General features: G+C 59.0%; 1 protein-coding gene across 1 annotated transcript in view; it reads right to left on the bottom strand.

The window, feature by feature from the left end:
* DSCAML1 (DS cell adhesion molecule like 1) overlaps positions 1 to 18,104 on the bottom strand; it is a 95,674-nt gene that overhangs the window by 13,599 nt on the left and 63,971 nt on the right. The window contains exons 4-16 of the mRNA XM_077788037.2: positions 15,581 to 15,727; positions 14,074 to 14,352; positions 13,137 to 13,412; positions 12,325 to 12,621; positions 10,109 to 10,381; positions 6,840 to 7,118; positions 6,528 to 6,647; positions 6,244 to 6,420; positions 1,665 to 1,864; positions 1,275 to 1,371; positions 1,036 to 1,164; positions 506 to 673; positions 264 to 334 (exon numbers count right to left, since the gene is read on the bottom strand). Of these exons, the coding sequence (XP_077644163.1) occupies positions 264 to 334; positions 506 to 673; positions 1,036 to 1,164; positions 1,275 to 1,371; positions 1,665 to 1,864; positions 6,244 to 6,420; positions 6,528 to 6,647; positions 6,840 to 7,118; positions 10,109 to 10,381; positions 12,325 to 12,621; positions 13,137 to 13,412; positions 14,074 to 14,352; positions 15,581 to 15,727 (2,513 nt within the window). The remainder of the gene's footprint in view (positions 1 to 263; positions 335 to 505; positions 674 to 1,035; positions 1,165 to 1,274; positions 1,372 to 1,664; positions 1,865 to 6,243; positions 6,421 to 6,527; positions 6,648 to 6,839; positions 7,119 to 10,108; positions 10,382 to 12,324; positions 12,622 to 13,136; positions 13,413 to 14,073; positions 14,353 to 15,580; positions 15,728 to 18,104) is intronic.

Raw genomic sequence — 18,104 nt, 5'->3', positions numbered from 1 at the left:
GTTTTACATATTTATCCTCTCTGCCCCATGGTTCCCCACGGACACCCTACGAGATAACGAGCTTGTTGTAAAACATGATTGATAAGAGCCCTGAGCAATAAGGGGAGCTGCTTGCCCAGCCTGCAGGTTTTCCCTTTTCCTGGGGAATTCTTCCTGATTCTTGTAACACTGATGACATGCTGGGTCTCAGGACAAGCTGGGACAGCATTTGGCCAAGAACTCATAGCCAAAAAAAGCCCACACCCCATCCCAGCCTCACTCACCTTCCAGGTGACCTGGATGCTCTGGGACGTGATCGGCTGCAAGGTGACATCCATGGGAGGGCCATCGGGAGCTGAGAGAGACGAACACAGAAAAGCACATTGAGAAGGTTCAAGAGCTCCTCACCAGGAAATCCCCTGGCTTCAGGAGAGCTGTGCCTCAGCCAGCTTCCCCCCAGGCTGCAGCCCCCGTGTTCCCCCTGCCCAGCATCCCCACCGCCCAGGCCAGGAGCCCAGGGAGGCACCTGCTTCCTCGGTGCTGATGGTGAGCTCCTTGCTGGGCTCGCTGCGCCCGATCTTGTTGAAGGAGTACATGCGGATGCTGTACACGGAGGCGGGGTGCAGGTCCACGATGTTCGCCTGGTTGATGGTCGGGGAGATGTTGCGTGTAGACTGCTTAAAATCCCAGGAATCTGGAAGAGCAGGAGGGCGAGGAGGAAGGGTCAGAGCCTGAATCCCATCCAAGGTTGGCAGGTGGGGTCCCCAGGCTCCTCCAGCTCTCGTACCCCCAGAGAGGTGCTGCTTCTCTCTCTCGCTGTTGTGCGCTGGGGTTCAACTTTTTGCAAATATTGTCTCTTTTAATATTCCCTTTCAAATGCTCCCATCCAACAGAAATTACCATATTTCATTAATGCCGCTCTCTCCTTTCTTCATCAAAGGAACCGGGATGCAGAATATTCCCTCAGAGGCGCCGGTGGGGCAGTCCCACACCTGCCTGTGGAGGCCAGCCCCCAGCCCCACTGTGGCGTGGGGAGGGGACATCCCTGTCACCTACCTGACTTGTTCTTGTACTCGATATCGAAGCCGGTGATGATGCTGTTGCCGTCGAACCGCTGTGTCCATCGCAAATTCATGCTCCGGGCTTTCACCTCACGGATCTCCAGCTCGGGCGGGTCAGGGGGCTCTTGGGGACACGCAGGCAGGTTAGGAACACAGGCAGGAGGCCCCCAGGAGCTGGGGGACCCTGCCAGGAAGGCTCTGCACCGCAGGGCTCACGCAGGGGGGATGGAGTACCTTGGACAGTGAGCTGGATCAAGCCTCTGTCCTCGCCGTAGGAGTTGATGGCGTGACAGGAGAAGAAGACGGAGTCCCCGCGGTCGGCTGGTTTCAGCTGCCAGTGTTCCGGGGAGAGGAGCCAATTCAGACTGAGCTAGCCCAGCGCTGTGCCCTGCCTTCCCCTGGCATCCCTACCTGCTCCCACCGCAGTGCCACTGACTGGAGCTGCAATCCCGCCCGTGGCACTCCGAACACGCCTCTGGGCTCAGCTTGGCCACTCAGGGAGCCCAGCGCAGTGCCAGGCTCTGTGACACCCCCTGGGGCCACCACACCCTCCCCACACCTTCCCTTCTTCTCTCCAACACCCAGCGAGACCCGCGGCAGCCCTGGCGGGCGCCCAGCCCTCACCTTGAGGGTGGAGATGACCTCGTCACCGTTGTCCTTGGTGGTGATGGCGTAGCGCATGTTGCGGTCGGGGTCGATGACGGTGTCCCCCTTCTCCCAGCGGATGATGATGGGCCGCTCGCCCCGCGCCGTGCAGTTCAGCTCCTTGGTCTGGCCCTTGATGGCGATGGTGGTGTTGGGGTGGGAGGTGATCATGGCCGGGACTGCGGGGAGGCAAAGTGTCCCCTGTGTGCCCGGGGGGACGGGCGGGTGCCACCTGTGGCTGCCAGGCCCTGCAGAACCCACGGGCCCACCGAGGACACGGCGCATGCGGCTCTCGCCGAGAGGCCCCGCGGCCCCAAGCGGAACCGTCTCGCTGCATTATACAGCTCAGGATCATAAAATAATGAAGCAGATAAATTTTATAATGCATAGCATTACACCGGGGTAGACAATAAAACGTGAAAGACAAATAACCAAGTGCACACTATAATGAAGAGAAAGCCTCCAGTCTGAGACGTGCGGGTATGAATTATTGACTAAGGTTTTACACTCCCGAGGATGAGAGGAAGAATGTTTTCCATCACGGATTTGCATAATTCACTCGTATAAACCTGGGCAGAATACAGAGTGTGATTTCCCATCAGCAAGGCCGCCTTTGCATTGCAGATGCCAGAGATGATATTTTTTTCTTTTCCATAGCCACCCCAAAATACAAACGGGGCCAGTGGGGACACCCTGTGCCGTGGTCACCACCTGGCTGGGGTGCAGCACCCCGAGGTGCTCGAGCAGTGGGTGCAGCACAGCTGGGATGGCTGATCAGTGCTGCGAGGGTGCTGTACTGATCCCTGGCCCGGCTCTTCCCTGCTCCACGAGCCAAGCCCTTTGTGCCACCCCAGTGCCATGCAGTGGGCTGGCTGTGCAGGCAGCACACGGGAGGAACGGGCTGGGGGACCGAGGGCAGGCTGGGTAAGCAGAAAAAAATGTAATGCATAAACAAACAGCAGTGCTGAGTCCTGCAGTAATGTATGATAATGACAATCCGCAAAGGCAACACACACTGTTCTAATGGGACACAAGAGGCTCTAATGAGCTACGACTCCTCGGCTTTCTGTGGCAATGTAATTCAATTAACAGCGAAGGAAACCTTTCCTCCTGAGCTGCTGGAGTTTGCGGGGAGCAGGACAGTGCAGTGCCCAGCCTGGTGCCCGTGTGACAGTCCTGCCCCAGGGGAGCACGGCCATGCGAGCTGGCAGCGGACAGCAAAGAGCGGGGATTTGGTGGCAGCGCAGCCTGGGGCACCAAGGGTTACAAGAAGCAGCCCAAGACTTCTCCAAACTCTGCCCTGTCCCGTCCCCAGTGCCCTGACACCTCTGCCTGCCCCAGCTCCAGGTCAGGGACACACCGGGACAGAGGGAAGGACTGTCCCAGCCCAGCACCCCGTGTGCCATCGGCTGAGGGCAGAGCACAGGGACAGATGAGGGCTCTTGCACTGCCCCAGAGCACAGCACAAGGGCACACACAGCTGGAGGAGGGGCTCAGCACCCAGTCCTGGCAGGATGGCAGCCTTGCCAGGCTCCTGCCCACTGCCCCTGCCATGGAAAACCATCGAGGGGCCACGCTGCTGTTTGGCAAACAGGGACGCTGGGGATGGGGTCCCTGCCCAGGCTGGAGGGCAGTGCAGCAGCAGAGGTGTGAGGCCGTGGGGCCGAAGGGGCAGCACAGCCCCTCAGGGCTGCAGCAGCCTTGGCTGCACCGGCCCCTTCCCAGCGAGCAGAGGCCCCGGGAGAGGAGCTCCGTTTCAGGCTCTGCTTCACTGAAATGCACTTATTGATGTTTGATTAAAAGCAGCTCCTTGGATGTAAACATATCAACTTCTCTCAATTGCCAGGGCCCCACGGGAGCTGCACGTAGTCCAGAGCAGGAAAAGAGCACAACAAACCCCAAGAAAACCCCAATCAGCTGTGAGGATTGCACAGATTGGGGCATTGGTGCTCAACACCTGCCCTGGAGCAGCTCTGCAGCTTGCAGAGAGACCACTCTGCTTGGGACTGGCTGCAGGGACCTCCAAGGGTGGCTGGGGGCTGCTCCTAACCAGTCTGTGATGCCTTCCTGGGTGCAGGGGCATCAATAACCTGGCAGGAGCCACAGCTCACGCAGCACCCTGGGCAGACAGGCTTCCTTCAAGGAGAGCTCACCTCCAACACCTCCTGCACCCTCCATCTGCACCCACCGGGGCACACCCCACCCACCCAGCCTCTCCCGGTGCCCACGGCCTTGTTAACAAGGCCACAACCAGAGGCTGGTCCTGCTGGCTGGGCAGAGATAAGCCTGGGAACAAAGAAGGTGACAGCCACCAGCACGCTGCTGCCGTCCCACACCCGGCTGGGGCACGAGCCGCTTGACAGAGCGCTGGTGACAACTGAATGAGAACGGTGACAAGGGTGACAAGGGCTGTGCCTGCCTCCCTCGCCCCCCTCTTTCTTGTTTGGAGCTGGCTCTGTGATGTTAATTTGATTGCACCCGTCTCAGCTTCCTTTCTACACTGATTAGCTGAGTTTCACCTGAAGCATGAGATTAATTCAAATTGCATGGAAGCAATCAGTTATGCTCGTGCTGTGTGGCAGCGAACTTCCAAAGAGGGCTGTGCCACGGCCACGGACAGAGACCCCTCTGCCTGCCCCCTGGCTGGACCCCTGGCATCGAGGTGCTGGCACGAGCAGCAGAGGAGCCCCCTCCCCAGTGCCAGGGGTGCTGCTGCTGCGGCACAGCCGGCAGGACCCTGGGGATGGATGTGACTGTCCCCGTGCCACACGCTCCTGACACCGGGCAGGTGTGCAGCCACGTGCTAAATGGCATTTATCACACTCTGCTGGGCCCCTCACCTGCGCCCAGCCCGGCACGCTGTCCCCTCGGGCCCACGCTCAGACATCCAGCACTCCCCACCTTCCACTCCCCACTGGGTGCTGGTGGCTCCTTCCCAAGGAGGGAAGGACAGGCTGCCATGCTGTGGGAGCCCAGGGGCACCCAGGGACTGGAACATCCCCATGGGTGCCAGTCTCCAAGCAAACCTGGTGGCTTTCCCCACTCACCACCCCCTGACAAACGCAGCATCCAGCAGCTCCTGGCTCTGCCAAGCCCAGGGAACTCAGGCACACACTGCCCAGCGTGTCACCGGGCTGTCCCAGCTCACTCCTGGAGCCCCTTGCTGTGCCATCAGGGCAGGGATGTGTGACACCAGCTGGCTGTGGCACTGCCCTCTTCCCTGCTGACCGCCAGCACGCTTTGTTTGGGCTCTGATTAACTCTCATTTAACTCAGTCCGCAGTGGCCTGACTTTCAGGGAAAGCCAGTGCTGATCTCCCTTTAATTGGGCTGACATTTCGCTAAACAAACAAAAACCCCAAAATGAAACAAAACAAAGAGCCCATCTAATGCTTAATTGGCTGTGGCGCTTCGTCTACCTATTCATCCAAACCTTTTCAAAGGCAGCGAGGGCTCCGAGGGCTCGGGGAGATGCAAAAGCACTCGCATAATAAGGTTATGTGCTATTCAAGTCAGCAAGCAACCTGTCCTGGGATGCAATTACAGGAGATAGCAGGGACACGGCACCGGCTCGGGCTCCCAGACTTCGCACGCTCGCTCGGGATTAATCGCCTCGACTTTGTACCTGCACCTCATTGAAGTGCCTTGTTTGAAGTCGCTGGGCTTGATTCATCAGTTGCAGGGATAAATTAAACAGCTGACAGGGAGGGGAGTAGGAACCTGGGAAGGCAGAGGCTGGGTGAGGAGGGGAGAAGCCCCTGAGAGAAACAGCTGCTGGTGAAGAAAGCACCAGGCTGGGGAGGGGAGACCAGGGCATGGCAGTGACCAGGGAAGGCTGCAGGTCCCCTCTGCCCACAGCACCCTGGGTGGATGAGCAGGGGGTGGTGGCTGCGCAGCTTCACCAGCGTCCATCCCTCTGGCACAGCATGCTCACTGCCTCATTCCCAGCATGGTCAAGGCAAAGTTTACTCCTTCTGAGCCCAGTCCTGACCCCGGCCCCTCCTGGATGTGAGGGTGATTGCTCTGGACTCCCTCCACCACCTCCTTTTGGAGGTTTGAATGCTCCCAGCAGCAACGAGCGCAATAACTAAGACGGAGCTGGCAATTATACATTCTGCTGATAGCAACGGGAGAGCAATCCAATAACACACACAGTTCAAACACGGTGTCTAACAACACTTCCCAGCCCATCCCTGTCAAAGCAGCCCAGCTATTTCCTTTCCTCCTGGATGATGTAGATTGATTGCCTGGTTTTATTAAAGACAAAGTGTGTTTAATAGAAAAAGGGAAGCGGGTCCCTGGAGGGGAGGAATCAATGCCCTCCCGTGCCCTGCATTGATCGTGGAGATGCGTGGGGCCGAGGCTGGAGCACGGCTGGAATGGCTGGAGCTCTCAGAACAGAGAGGGAGGCTGCACCAGACCAGGCTCTGCTGGTGACCCCGTGTCCCACAGCCACCCCCACCGTGCCCAGCTCTGCTCCTGGGGTCAGCGCCGTGGCCGTGCCAGGAGCAGATCCCTGTCCCCGCGGCGATGCCCCCGGCACAGCCCTGGGTACTTACTCTTGACGGTGAGGAACATGGACTTGCTGATGTCTGTGCCCACGCCGTTGCTGGCCTGGCAGAGGTAGTAGCCGATGTCCTCCTCCAGCACGTGGCGGATGAGCAGGGAGCTGTTGGGCAGGATCTGGATGCGGCCCGTCAGGGGGATGGGGTGGTACTGCTGGGGGTTGCCACTTCCTAGGAGGGGACACAGAGCTGCAGAGCTCAGCTCTTGAGGCTCAGGGCTGGGGTGGCCAAGCCCAAGGACACTGACATCCCCACACACTGCCGTGACCCGTCCCTACCTTTAGCGTGCTTCCACATGACTTTGGGAGGGGGGTACCCATCAACAGAGCAGTTCAACACCCCGGCTTTTCCATAAATGCCATCTTGGTTGTTGGGTTGGACCACAAAACGAGGAGGCACTGAGGAGTTTGGGAGAAAGGACGGTCACTGCAGGAAAATCCCCATCAGATCCCTCCCACTCCCCACCGCCTGTGAGCACGGGGGTGCCGTGGCTCAGCCTTGCTCCTCACCCTCCCAAATTCCCTCTGCTCCCCACTGAGCTGCCCTCCCTCCCACCAGGAGCGGGTGGGACGTGGTGGCCCCGGGCTCACCCCGCACGATGAGCTGCCGCTCCCGGCTGACGGTGGCAGCGTCGTTGCTGGCAATGCAGGTGTAGTTCCCGTTGTGCTTGAGCGAGACACTGGAGATCTGCAGGGAGCTCATGAACTCCTTGCTCTCGATGGTGACCCCAGAGCCAGAGAGGATGACGTGCCCGTCCTTCCTCCAGGTGATGTGGATGGGCATGTCCCCAGAGGAGACCACGCAGGGGATGTAGAGGAGCTGCCCGATGGAGGCTGGTGGGAACTCGAAGGGCTGGATCAGCGGAGGGACTGTCGAGGGGAGAGGCAGAGAATGCTGGAGAGCCCATCCCAGGAAACCTTCCTTTAGTGGGGATGGGCTGCAGTGGGGCTTGGGGAAGGAGAAGCAGCCCAGAAACTAAACCAGGCTTTTGATTCCACCAGGAACAAGGCCAGGGGACAGCAGGAGGTGCCATCAAGCAGAGAACAGCAGGAAGACTTCTCCCACCTGGCAGGGCCACCCTGCTGAGAGTGGTGTAGAGAAACGCTGACCCTGCACTGGGGAAAGCCCTGGCCACCCCCAGCACGTGGCACCCAAAATTCCACCTCAGCATTTATCCACTCCCAGAAAAACCATTATTAGATGGATGCTTTTCTTAAAGGCGCTGGATTCAGAACCAGCCATTATCTTTCTGATAACTTAATTAGGCAACTGCAGCATCTCTGGCAATGTGGGAGGGGGAAGAAAGCAGAGAGAGGGAGACAATTAGCTTAACAAGGCTCAGCACCTGGTAGATGAGATCCTCGTTCTGCAGTCTCCATAATTAAATTAGCAGCCTGCCAATTGTCCCTTCGACAGCGGGGAGCTGCCCTCCCGTGCAGGCGCGGGGCAGTTCCCCGTACCCCCACGCACTTCCCTGGGCTCCCACCTCCACCCTGTGCCCGTCCCATCACTCAGGTTTTGGCACTGCTGCCCTTCCAGAGCACGGCAAGCAGCGGCTGTCGCTGTGCCCCAGGTGGGAGCCTGGCACGGGCAGGCAGGGACAGGCAGGGCTGGCCCGTCCCTCTGCCGGCGACAGCAACGTGGCTCGAGCTGCCAGAGCCATGGAGCCAGTGCTGCCTGTTTTCCATAATTAATGAATAATTAATTGGGGATGCACTGCAGTCTATTGCAGAGCGGGGATGGGCTTGTGGACCACGCGTCTCCAAACACGCCCCTCCGGCCGCTCTATCTGCTCCAGCTTCCCACAGACAGAGCTCACAACTCCCCTTTCCTTCCCAGATCACTTCCCGCTGTGATTCTCCTTTCTCCAGAGCTTCCAGGCTCTCACTTGCCTGCAGCCTGGAGCACCCTGCTCCACAGAGCCCATCCCAGCAGCTTCAGTCCAGAGGTGACCCTGCAAGCAGCCTCTGCCTTCCTCTGGGGTGAAGCATCACCCCACAGTGCCCTGCAACTGTGTCAGCTCCCCAAAACTCTGCAGCCAGCTGAGCAGAGCTGTGTGGGAGCCCCAGGACAGCAGCAACCCACATGGGATTAATTAAAACCTTAAAAGATGTCTGCAGGAATAAGGAGCTGTCAGGGCACCTTGGAGGAGGCTGGATTTTGGATTGTGCTGCTGGGGAAGCGCAGGGAAGAGGCTCCAGCAGCACCCCTGATCAGCAAAGCCCTGCAGAGCGGGGAGGTTTGAAACTGGGATCCTGGGGGTCTTTGGCTAAGTTACACCTGGGCAGGAGTTTGCCTCAGCACGAGATGGGGATGAGGCCTCATGCACAGGGCTGGGGCTGCCTGCACATCCCTGTTCCTGGAGGGAGCAGAGGGAATTGTAAAGCTTTTACTGCTGCGAGATCGGAAGGACCTGCGTAACTCACCGGTGGAATTTCATGTGGTCACCAGGCACTTGGGGCCATAAAAGCTTTATGGCGCTCCACGCCACCCTGCACTCCTTGTGCTACACAGTTTTATGTTTATTCACTCTCTGACTCTCTTCTAGGGCCTTTGCTATTCTTTTCCACAGGCCTTTTATCCAAGGGCCAGAGGAAATGAGGAATTCAGCCAGCAGGGCCGGGTGTAAATCTCCAGCAGTGGAATGAAGACGTCTGGCCCGTGCTGCACCATGCTCCAGCCTGCTCGCCTTCCTCAGCCTGTCACTGGCCACTAATCGAGGCAGTAAATCCACACTGGGAAGGGTTCAGTGGCAGTTCCTTCCAGGATACACAAATCCTCAGCTGAACTTCAGCATCCTGCACCTCTGAGGGCACCTCCCAGTGAATCCCGTTATTTAAGTGCTCACAAACACCCTGAGATGATGTCCCCACATCAGCCCTGCCTGTCCCAGCTGTCCCAAGACACGACCAACATCTCTGGCCTCTTTCCAAGCCCTGGGGCTCCACGTGGACAGGGATTTATGTGAGGTGAAGAAAGCAGGGCTGGCCAAGCCCTGCAGACCCCAGGGGCGAGAAGACCTTCCTGCACTGCCCTTAGACAGGTTATCCACAGGCTCCCCTCCCCTTTGGAAGCCTGGGAGAAGAGCAGCAGCTAATCAAGTGGTAGCATCTCTAATCAGCTTGATGCGCTCCTCGCTAACCTGATTCCTAATAAGAAAATGGTGGCTGGGAGGGGAGGGAGGGGGATCAGAGTAAATCCAGTGCACGAATCCCCCGCTGGGTGAGAGGCAGGATGACAATTGGCCAGCTCTGTCCCCAGCGCCGCCGTGTTTGTCTGAATGATTTACAGCCAGCACCGAGCTGGCGACGGGCGGAGGCGACCCGAGAACTCCTGAGGATGGGAGATCCGGGAGCACCGCGCGCTCCCAGCGCAATCTCAGCCAGTCACTGGGACGGAATGCATCCGCCTCAATTCATTAGGACTGATAGCTCCCTCAATGGGGCTGAATAATTGATGGCCTGGAGAAGCTTTTAAGATGTTCTGTGTGCTTGGAAGACCGAGAGTATTATTTTTTTAAAAGCTAGCACACACAGAAAAACATCGGTGAAGGTGATCCAAGCAAAGGTTAGATGTTTTAATACGTTATGTTTACACCATAAATCCTTGCTCCATCACTTGTAAGGGGAAATGGATACAGCGTGGCTCGGGGCAGCTGCGGGTGGCAGGCGGGACCAGGTAGCCAAGCCAGATCCCATGAGCTCCCATGCCTGGGGTCTACAGAGCATAGCCACCACCTGGCCATGCAGTTCCCCCTGTGGTGCCCCTCTGCCTCCATCCCACTTCACGGAGATCCCAAAAGCAACCTGGAGGAGCTCTCCCTGCCATCCAGGGGAAGCTTGCTCAGCAATACTCTCACCTTTGACGGTGACGTGGACGCTCTGGCTGATGGAGAGCTGGGGCTGGATCAGCACGCTGCACAGATACTCTCCTTCATCCATGCCTTTCTGGACATCCATCAGCTTCAGGGTGCCGTTCTCAAAGACCACTTGGCGGTGGTTATCGGGCAGCAGCAGAGAGTCCTTGTACCACTTGATGGAGTAATAGGGGTACCCGATGACCCTGCAGTTGATGAAAGTGTCCCTACCCGCGACCGCTGTTATGTTCTTCATGGCGCGGATGCTCGGGGGACCTACATATTGGGGAGGAAGGAAGAGGCAGGCTAGGTTAATTCCGAAGGGCCATTTGCTTGCGTGCAGATCTGCTGCTATTCCAGAGCGAGCTTCACAGGCAGAGGAGGTGACCAGGGCAGCCGGGAGCCAGCCTGGTCTGGGTGAGGAGGCGGCACGGGCTCCTCTCAGCGCGTGTGGGGACAGCTGCTCTCGGCTGCAACCTCCGGCTGCAGCTACTCTCCCTTACCTCCCAAGGGGGCTGTGCTCCTGGGGCACAGCCATGCTTCAAACAGCAATCCCACCCCACTGCTGGAGCCCACACAGCACTGCTCCCCACTGCGGGAGGTCGGATGCTGTCCGTTTTCTGCTCTGGGCACTGTGCCTGCCCAGGGTGCCTCCATCTGGCTCCTCTGGCAGCACCAGAGATATGGAGAGATGGGGAAAGCTCCCCCACCATCACAGCCTCTCTCTGCTTCTCCCAGGAGGAAGCTGCCTGCATTGTGCCAAACATCCTTGGCAAGAGCTGCTATGGGAACCTGACTTCCACTGGCAAAAACACTTCACACCCACTTGAACCCCACCTTTCTGTGCCCCCTCTGCCAACCTGCGTGTCACTGGAAAGCCAGACAGCCAGCAAAACTGCTTTGTCTGGCTTTGGAGCTGCCTGAGGCCTGGGAGAATGCTGCAGGTGAGCCTTTAAACGAGAGGTTTCATGCATCAATAATTACATTGTTCTCCCAGTCGCTGCATAAAATAGCGAAGTAATCTAAAGATTAACCCTGTCTTGACTCCTCATCCTGAGGGTGTAGCAGGATAACAGCTTAACAGGCACTCAGGATCAGCTGATGGACAGTGTCTTTCATTCGAGGACACATTAAGAGAAGGAGCAGGAAGAAAGGAATTAGCATCTCGCTCTGTAACCATGTCTTGGGCCTGTTTGAGGGCCATGCTCTGTGCCACTGAAAAAGAAACCCGAATCTTATCTAGTGACAGCCCATCAAGAGCTGAGAGAGGGGAAAAAGGGAGACAAGGGAACATCCTCATTGAAAACGCTGCTCTGGCTTCTCCTGGCTGAGGGATGAACTTCCTCCAAATTCAGCAGTAAACGGCAGCAAAATTCCGACTCTCCTGGGATCCCAGCCAAAAAGCCACTAGATCCATTTCAAACCTGAGACACAGACAAACACAGCCCTTCAACCCTCATTCTCAGCAGACAAATAAACGCTCCCTTATCTTGCCTCACTCCCACCTGTAAGCCTGGGAGCTTTAATTGGGGATTATTAATGGGCAGGGGCTTACAGCATACCCCGTGCCTGAGAGCGCTCCCCGGAACACACCGAGCAAGGCGCTGCAGCCGTAATAACACGGTGATTAACGCGGCCACGGCTTTTAGCAGACAAAGAAAATACAGACATGACAAATCAAAGCTCATTTTCCACGATTTCACGTGCTGCCTCATCATCGTTTGTCATGGAGATCCTGGCGCCGCCAGGCGTGGTGGCTGCCAAGGAGTGGGGCTCCTGTAGGGAACGGGGGCAGCTGGTAGAGCACGGGGGACCTGGGACACTTCTGGGCCTGCCACCTCCTTCTCCATGCTTGGGGTCCCCTGGGGGTGACCACCCACCCTGTGCAGACCCCAAGGCAGGGCTTGGCAGAGTGAGAGTGGATCCCAGTGTGGACAGTGCTGCCCTTTGGCTCCTGCAAAGCCAAGTTCCGGCTCTCCAAGCCTCTGGAATTGCTTTCCACTTTGTTGAACTCCCTGCTTTGAGCATCAGAGAAGCTCAACCCTGCAGGTGTGCAAGGAGTGGGGCAGGGCTCAGGGAGTGAGGCTGGGGTAGCCAGGGAGACCCACACGGCCGGGAAGAAGAGGGAGAGGCGAGGAGGTGCGGTCAGCCGGGGAACAGAACCAAAACCAAAAAGCCCAGTAAAAGTCCTATTCTGATATTTAAAAGTAGACAGGCACCTCTTACGTTTATTCGCGCTTGGTATTCGGCGCTGCCCACCGAGTTCCGCGCGGTGCACCGGTACACGCCGCCGTCCTTGATCTGCGGGCTGGTCACGTTCATGTGGCTGACGGTGGTGCCATCAGACATGGTGTACTGGTTGGAGCGGTGCCCGCTGTCCCGCGGGATGGGCTCGTCGTCCAGCGCCCAGGTGACGGTGGGTGGCGGGGCCCCCTTGGCGGCACACATCAGGGAGAACTGCTCCCCGGGGTTGACCACCTTCTCGCTGAAGGAGGAGACGATGCGGGGGGTCCCATCTGGGGGGCACCCAGCGGGACGGGGGTCAGGGAACGGCAGCCACAGGCAGCAGCAGTCACCCGCCAGCAGGATGGCACTGAGCTCCCACCCCAGGTTCAGCCGGGACAGGAGCCCAGCTGGTGACACACGCATGGCTGTGCCGGTGTCCCTGTGGCAGGGAGATGCAGACGGGGGCGAGGGGACACGGCGGCTGATACAGATGCCAGCTTGAGGGGACACCTCCCTCAGCAGAGCCCATCCCTTGTCCAAACAGTCGGCGGGCTGGATCAGGGAGGGCTGCCTGGTGAATGGGATGCCCAGGGGCTGGGGATGGCAAGTCCACACTTGTTTTGGCCCTTCCCCATCCCGGCCATGCTGCGCCCCTGCACACAGCACACAGAGCCCAGGAACAGACTGGCAGCAGCCTCAGGACCCCCACCCTAGTTCCTGGAGGTCCCTGCCCTCCAGCCATGCACAAAGCATCCCCTCAGAGCGGGGCAGAGGAAGAAGCCCCCAGCTCGGGAAGCCTGCTCACCCTCCAGCGTGATGATGGAGAAGTCCTGTGCCGTCTGGGACTTGCGGGTGGCGAAGCACTGGTAGGCCCCGGAGTGGCTCTTCTGGGCGGCCGTGATGAGGAGGGTCTCGTTGCTGATGCCCCGGATGGAGATGTAGTCATCCACCGCCACCAGGTCCGTGTTGCGGTACCAGCGGATGACGTACTCGGGGGACCCGCTGAGGGCACAAGAGAGGATGACGGTGCTGCCGATGCCCGTTTTGAGCTTCTTTGGTGTGAGGGTCACACGCAGAGGGTCTGTGAGAGAGGGGAGAGGCGTTGGCAGTGCCGTGGGAGGCAGTTCATCCCCGCTGCGCGCTCTCTGTTCCTCCTGCCCCGGGAGCGCCAGCCCGGTGCGCGGTAAATGTCACCGCACAATAAGGCAGGTGGCCCTGCCACCGTCCTCACTGCCCCTGCTTCTAACGTCAGCCCCAGGCTGGGGGCACTGTGGGGAGGTGGCAGGATGGCTGGAAGGAGATGTGGTCCATGTGACAGGCACAGTGCAGAGCTGGGGACACACCAGGCTGGCTCCCAGCAGGCTGACGGGGCCCGGCTGGCACCATGCTCCAGGTAAGGCAGGCACAGTGGCTCTGCTACTGCCAGGATCCTGGTGACAGGAGGAACCCCCAGGAAAACAGCACGTGATAAATGCTTGGCCTGCCCAGATGGTATTTACTGTTTGGCTAGAGCTTATTTTATGTAAATCGACATAAATTTTATGTAAATCAACAAAGCAAAGCACAGAAGCACCCAACACGTCGGACATGTGCAAGACAGTGGCTTCCAGCGAGCCGAACACTGTGCCAAAACACAAGGCTGTTGTTTATACAGCTGTACAAACCGCTAAAGCTGTATACTGATAACGTGTCAGAAGGCAGCAGGACTGAGCCCCCCACCGCTCCTCCCCGCCAGCTCTCACCTATGACCGTGAGGGTCCCGGTGACCTCTGCGGAGCCGAAGGTGTTGGTCACCTCGCAGATGTAGGTGCCGCTGTCCTCCACGCGCAGGTCGCTGATGGTCAGCCCCGTGATGCGCTTGGTCCAGCGGCTGTCGGCGGGGAGCGGCCGCCCGTCCTTGATCCACCGCACGGCCGGGTTGGGGTAGCCCGAGGCGATGCAGGGCAGCTCCACCAGCCGGCCCGCCTTCACCTCCCGGGACTGGAAGCTGTCTAACATCGTGGGGATGGACTCCGCCGGGTCTGGGGTGGGAGAGGAGTTGGGCTCACCCGGGGAAGAGGGGGAAGTGAGGTGTCTCAGGGACACCGGGAGACCCCCTGGCGTGGTGACACAGTGCCCCAGTCAGCACCATCCACGAGAGCCAGGCTCTCCCCACTCCCCTGGGCTGGTGGCTCTGCCATACAGCAGTGCAGGGTGCACCCCATTATCCTTGCTGAGCATGGGGTGGCCTGTCCCACCCGGCCAGCACAGCCCTTGGCAGCCAGGACAACAGGCACGGGTGGAGGTGGGAGGAGAAACACATCCTAAATAGCTGATGGGAGGAATAAACTCAGCATCGGAGGAATTACTCAAGGTGACACCTAATTGGTGCAAAATACACAAATTTTGTGGCACATTTCAAAATTTACAAGCAAAAGGGCCCATCAGGCAGCTGGGAAAGGAGAAAATTAATCACTAAGTCTCAGGCGTGAAATTAAATTCCAGGGGAAAGAAACCTCTTTCATTACTCCCAAGCAGAAGTAAAACGCCGTGACGTGTAAATAATGACAGCGACCAGGAGGGGACCGGGCCAGATCGAAGCGTGAGGATTGGGGATGATGCACCCGGCGACGCCCACGCAGCGCCGGGACGTGCGGCAGGCTGGGACCCCGAGAGGCAAGATTCGGCAATCCCTGCCTCTCTTCCCGGCCCTCCGGGGTTAATTCGAGGAGCCGGTGCGGGAGCGCCCGAGGATGGGAACAGCATATGGCAGGGAGCGGGCGCGCTGCGCCGGGCGAACTCCCTCCATCCCTCCCTCCCGGAGTAATTTGGGCAGTCAGCGGAGCCGGGAGCGCCCCGAGACACCCGGCACTCCGGACTGCACTGCCTCCGCCGCAGTATCGCTTGCATGTTCGTCACATCGCGTCAGGCTGCTCACATCGCGGGCTGTCACATCGCATCGCCGCCCGCCCCGTCGCCTCCCGCTCGGGGTGACGCGCGGCACTGCCACCGCCGCGCCCGGCTCGGGGGGCTGCGGGCCGGGGGGCACGGCCCGGGCACCGCCAGCCCCCTGCGCAGCCCCCACGGGACCCCCGCCCCGCTCCGGGATGTCCCCTCGCTGCGGGGAACCGAGGTGGCGATGCCAGCGCTCTCTGTGCGGGATGGCAGCGCGGGGAAGAGCGGGCACCGGGCAGGGCTGGGCACTCCCGGACAAGCCTGGGACCCCTCCCGGGCACAGGAGCCGCCCCCCGGCCGCGCTGGCAATCTCACCTGAGACGGAGAGCCGGGCGCCGTTGCTCTGCCGCGTCTCCCCGCTGTACTTGTGCTTGGTGATACACCTGTAGGTGGACAAGGCATCTTCCTTCTGCACGTCCGATATGTACAAACCTCCATAAGAAGTAATAAAAAACCTATTTTCTGGAGACACAAAGGGAGGAGAAGAGTGAGCGAGCCTCCCCTGACCCCAGGATGAGTATCCGGGTCAGGCAGAGCCCCTGCACTCCGGGCTGGCACCGGAGGTGTGGCAGGGAAAGAGGGACCCTCCTCCGCCTCCCTGCACCTCCACCACATCGGGGTGCAGCTCTGGCTGAAGTTTCAGGCAGGCTGGTGAAGTTGGGTGAGCCGCAGAAACCTCGAGTGTGCCACGGCAGCCCCGGCGTTTGCGGGCACCGCCTCCCTCCATCACTCACCGTGGCCAAGCGCACGCACCTGCCCAGGTGCAAAGGGGGCTCTGGGGGGTCTTTACACGCACCTGGGCTGCCAGGGCTCGATTCGGGCAGACCGTGGGTGAGCAGAGCGTGTGGCACGCAGCTCTGGCACACGCTGCTCCGCCGCGGTGCCACGCGCGCCATGGCAACGCGGCAATTAAAAGTGAATCCGTCCCGCTGAGTTAATAATTAGCTCAACTTACTTAGAATCATGTGAAAACAAATAAGGGTTTGAGCTGATGTTTGAGCCCCGGGAGGAGGGTGGCGGGGGAGCGGCCCCCTCAGGGCAGCTGGTTTTGGAGCCTGGCACAGGGGGAAGGAGTCTTTGGCTGGCTCCTGACCCCTGTAATTCATCATGAATTATAACAGTAATTAACACCAATAGAAAGGCCTGTGTAGTGGCTACATGGAGAGCAGGATAAGCCGAGGGTCTGGAGAGGATCCCTACCCACCTGGAAAGCGCTTTGCCCTGCCCCTCCGTGCCAAGCAAGGCTCTCACCCCCAGCTCTGTGGGGCTTTGGGGTTTACTCCAGTGCCAGTCTCAGCTGGGATGGGATGCTCCATCTGCTCGGCTGCACCGTGCTGCCAGCCAAACCACCCCCTACCAAACCCCTCGACTGCAGAAGGTAATTTAGTGCAGCTGAATGCTCAGAGTGAAAACCTTTAAACCCAGCCTGTAAATCAGCATCATCTGCAAATGGCTCCCTCAAGTCCTGCACAATGCCTGCTAAGCCAGGATCTAGCTGATGAGGCCAAACCACTGTTTCTACTTCCAGCACCTTTTGGAAGCACCTGGATAGTCTCAATTTAGGCAAGAACAAAGCTCTGTGGTCAAACTCAGGAGTGCAGAGTAAGCACGAGAGAGAGAGAGGACAAGAGGCAGATGCTCCCGGAGCACTCTGCCTCCCACCCTGGGCAGGACCCCAGGCCCAATTCCCTGCGAATACTGCAGGTGACAGAGCAGCAGAAAGCAGGGATCCTCCCCCAGGGAACCACGAGTGTCTCTGGCTTGAGCCAAGGCAATGGCAGTGCCGAGCTGTGCTGGCATCACCATTCCAGCCCTGGCTCAGCCAGATGTGAGTGTTAGACACCAAGTGCTCGATACAAGACAGTGGGGGACTCCAAACAGCAAAGAAACAGCAAATAATTAATCATCATGCCAATCAACTGTGGCTAACACAGCCTGCCAGGCTGGCACCCTGTGCTGATCCTCCCTGGAAGCAGCGGGAGCAGGAGCTGCCATGCCCACATCTCCAGCAACACCCCTGTGACTCCATCCCTGCTCGGAGGGTTCTGGGCTTCACCAGCCCAAACCTCCTCGCCGTGGCACAGCCTGGCAGCGCATGGCCCGCAGCTGGCACCAGAGGTGCGGCGGTTTCCACCGGGACCTGTGCGACCCCCGCGGAAGGGCAGGGGGAGGGGTCCCGCAGCGCAGCATGCAAATCGAACATTAATTTTTCATCTCCCATCAAACCAGTAAGCCGAGAACATCGGCTGCACTGGAATTTGAGATGGGGGGAGCCGGTTTCCATGGGAACGGGGCTGGATTTTGCGAAGTGCTGGCAGCCCCAGCCCACACCCTCACACGCGGCCGCGCCTGGGGATGCACAGCCCTGTGCTGCCGTGCTCTGCGCTGCAAACAAAGCCTTGTGCCCGAGATCCGGGCTCTGCGATGGGGCTCCAACCGTAACAGCCTCCCCGGGGACAGGAACGGGCAGAAATCCTGCGGGTTTAGGATCCACGTCTCCACCGTGGTGTGACAGGAGGCATCTGCCTCTTGCTCAGTGTGGTGCTACTGTTCATCACGTGTGAGATCCACCCAAGCTGACAGCGCAGCTTCCTTCGCCTTTTTTTATTTTTTCTGGGAGGGGACAAGTGGCTCTGTCGAGGAACGTTCTGCTGCTTCAGGGGGGATGCGGGGCTGTAACTGATGGAAGCGGCTCCAACAGCCCTCACCCAAATGTCCTATTGCTGAGTTTGAGTTTGCCTGGCAGATTAACGTCGGAGGTCTCCAACTAAAATCAGAGCTCTCTGCCTGCCACGAGGTGGAAAGGCTTCACAGGGAGGAGAGGACGGAGCACATCCAT

The sequence above is a fragment of the Lonchura striata genome, chromosome 24 (genome assembly GCF_050655825.1).
Source record: "Lonchura striata isolate lonStrDom1 chromosome 24, ASM5065582v1, whole genome shotgun sequence".
NCBI lineage: Eukaryota > Metazoa > Chordata > Aves > Passeriformes > Estrildidae > Lonchura > Lonchura striata.
Note: the sequence above shows the minus strand (reverse complement) of the source record. Positions and strands in the feature narration are given on the sequence as shown.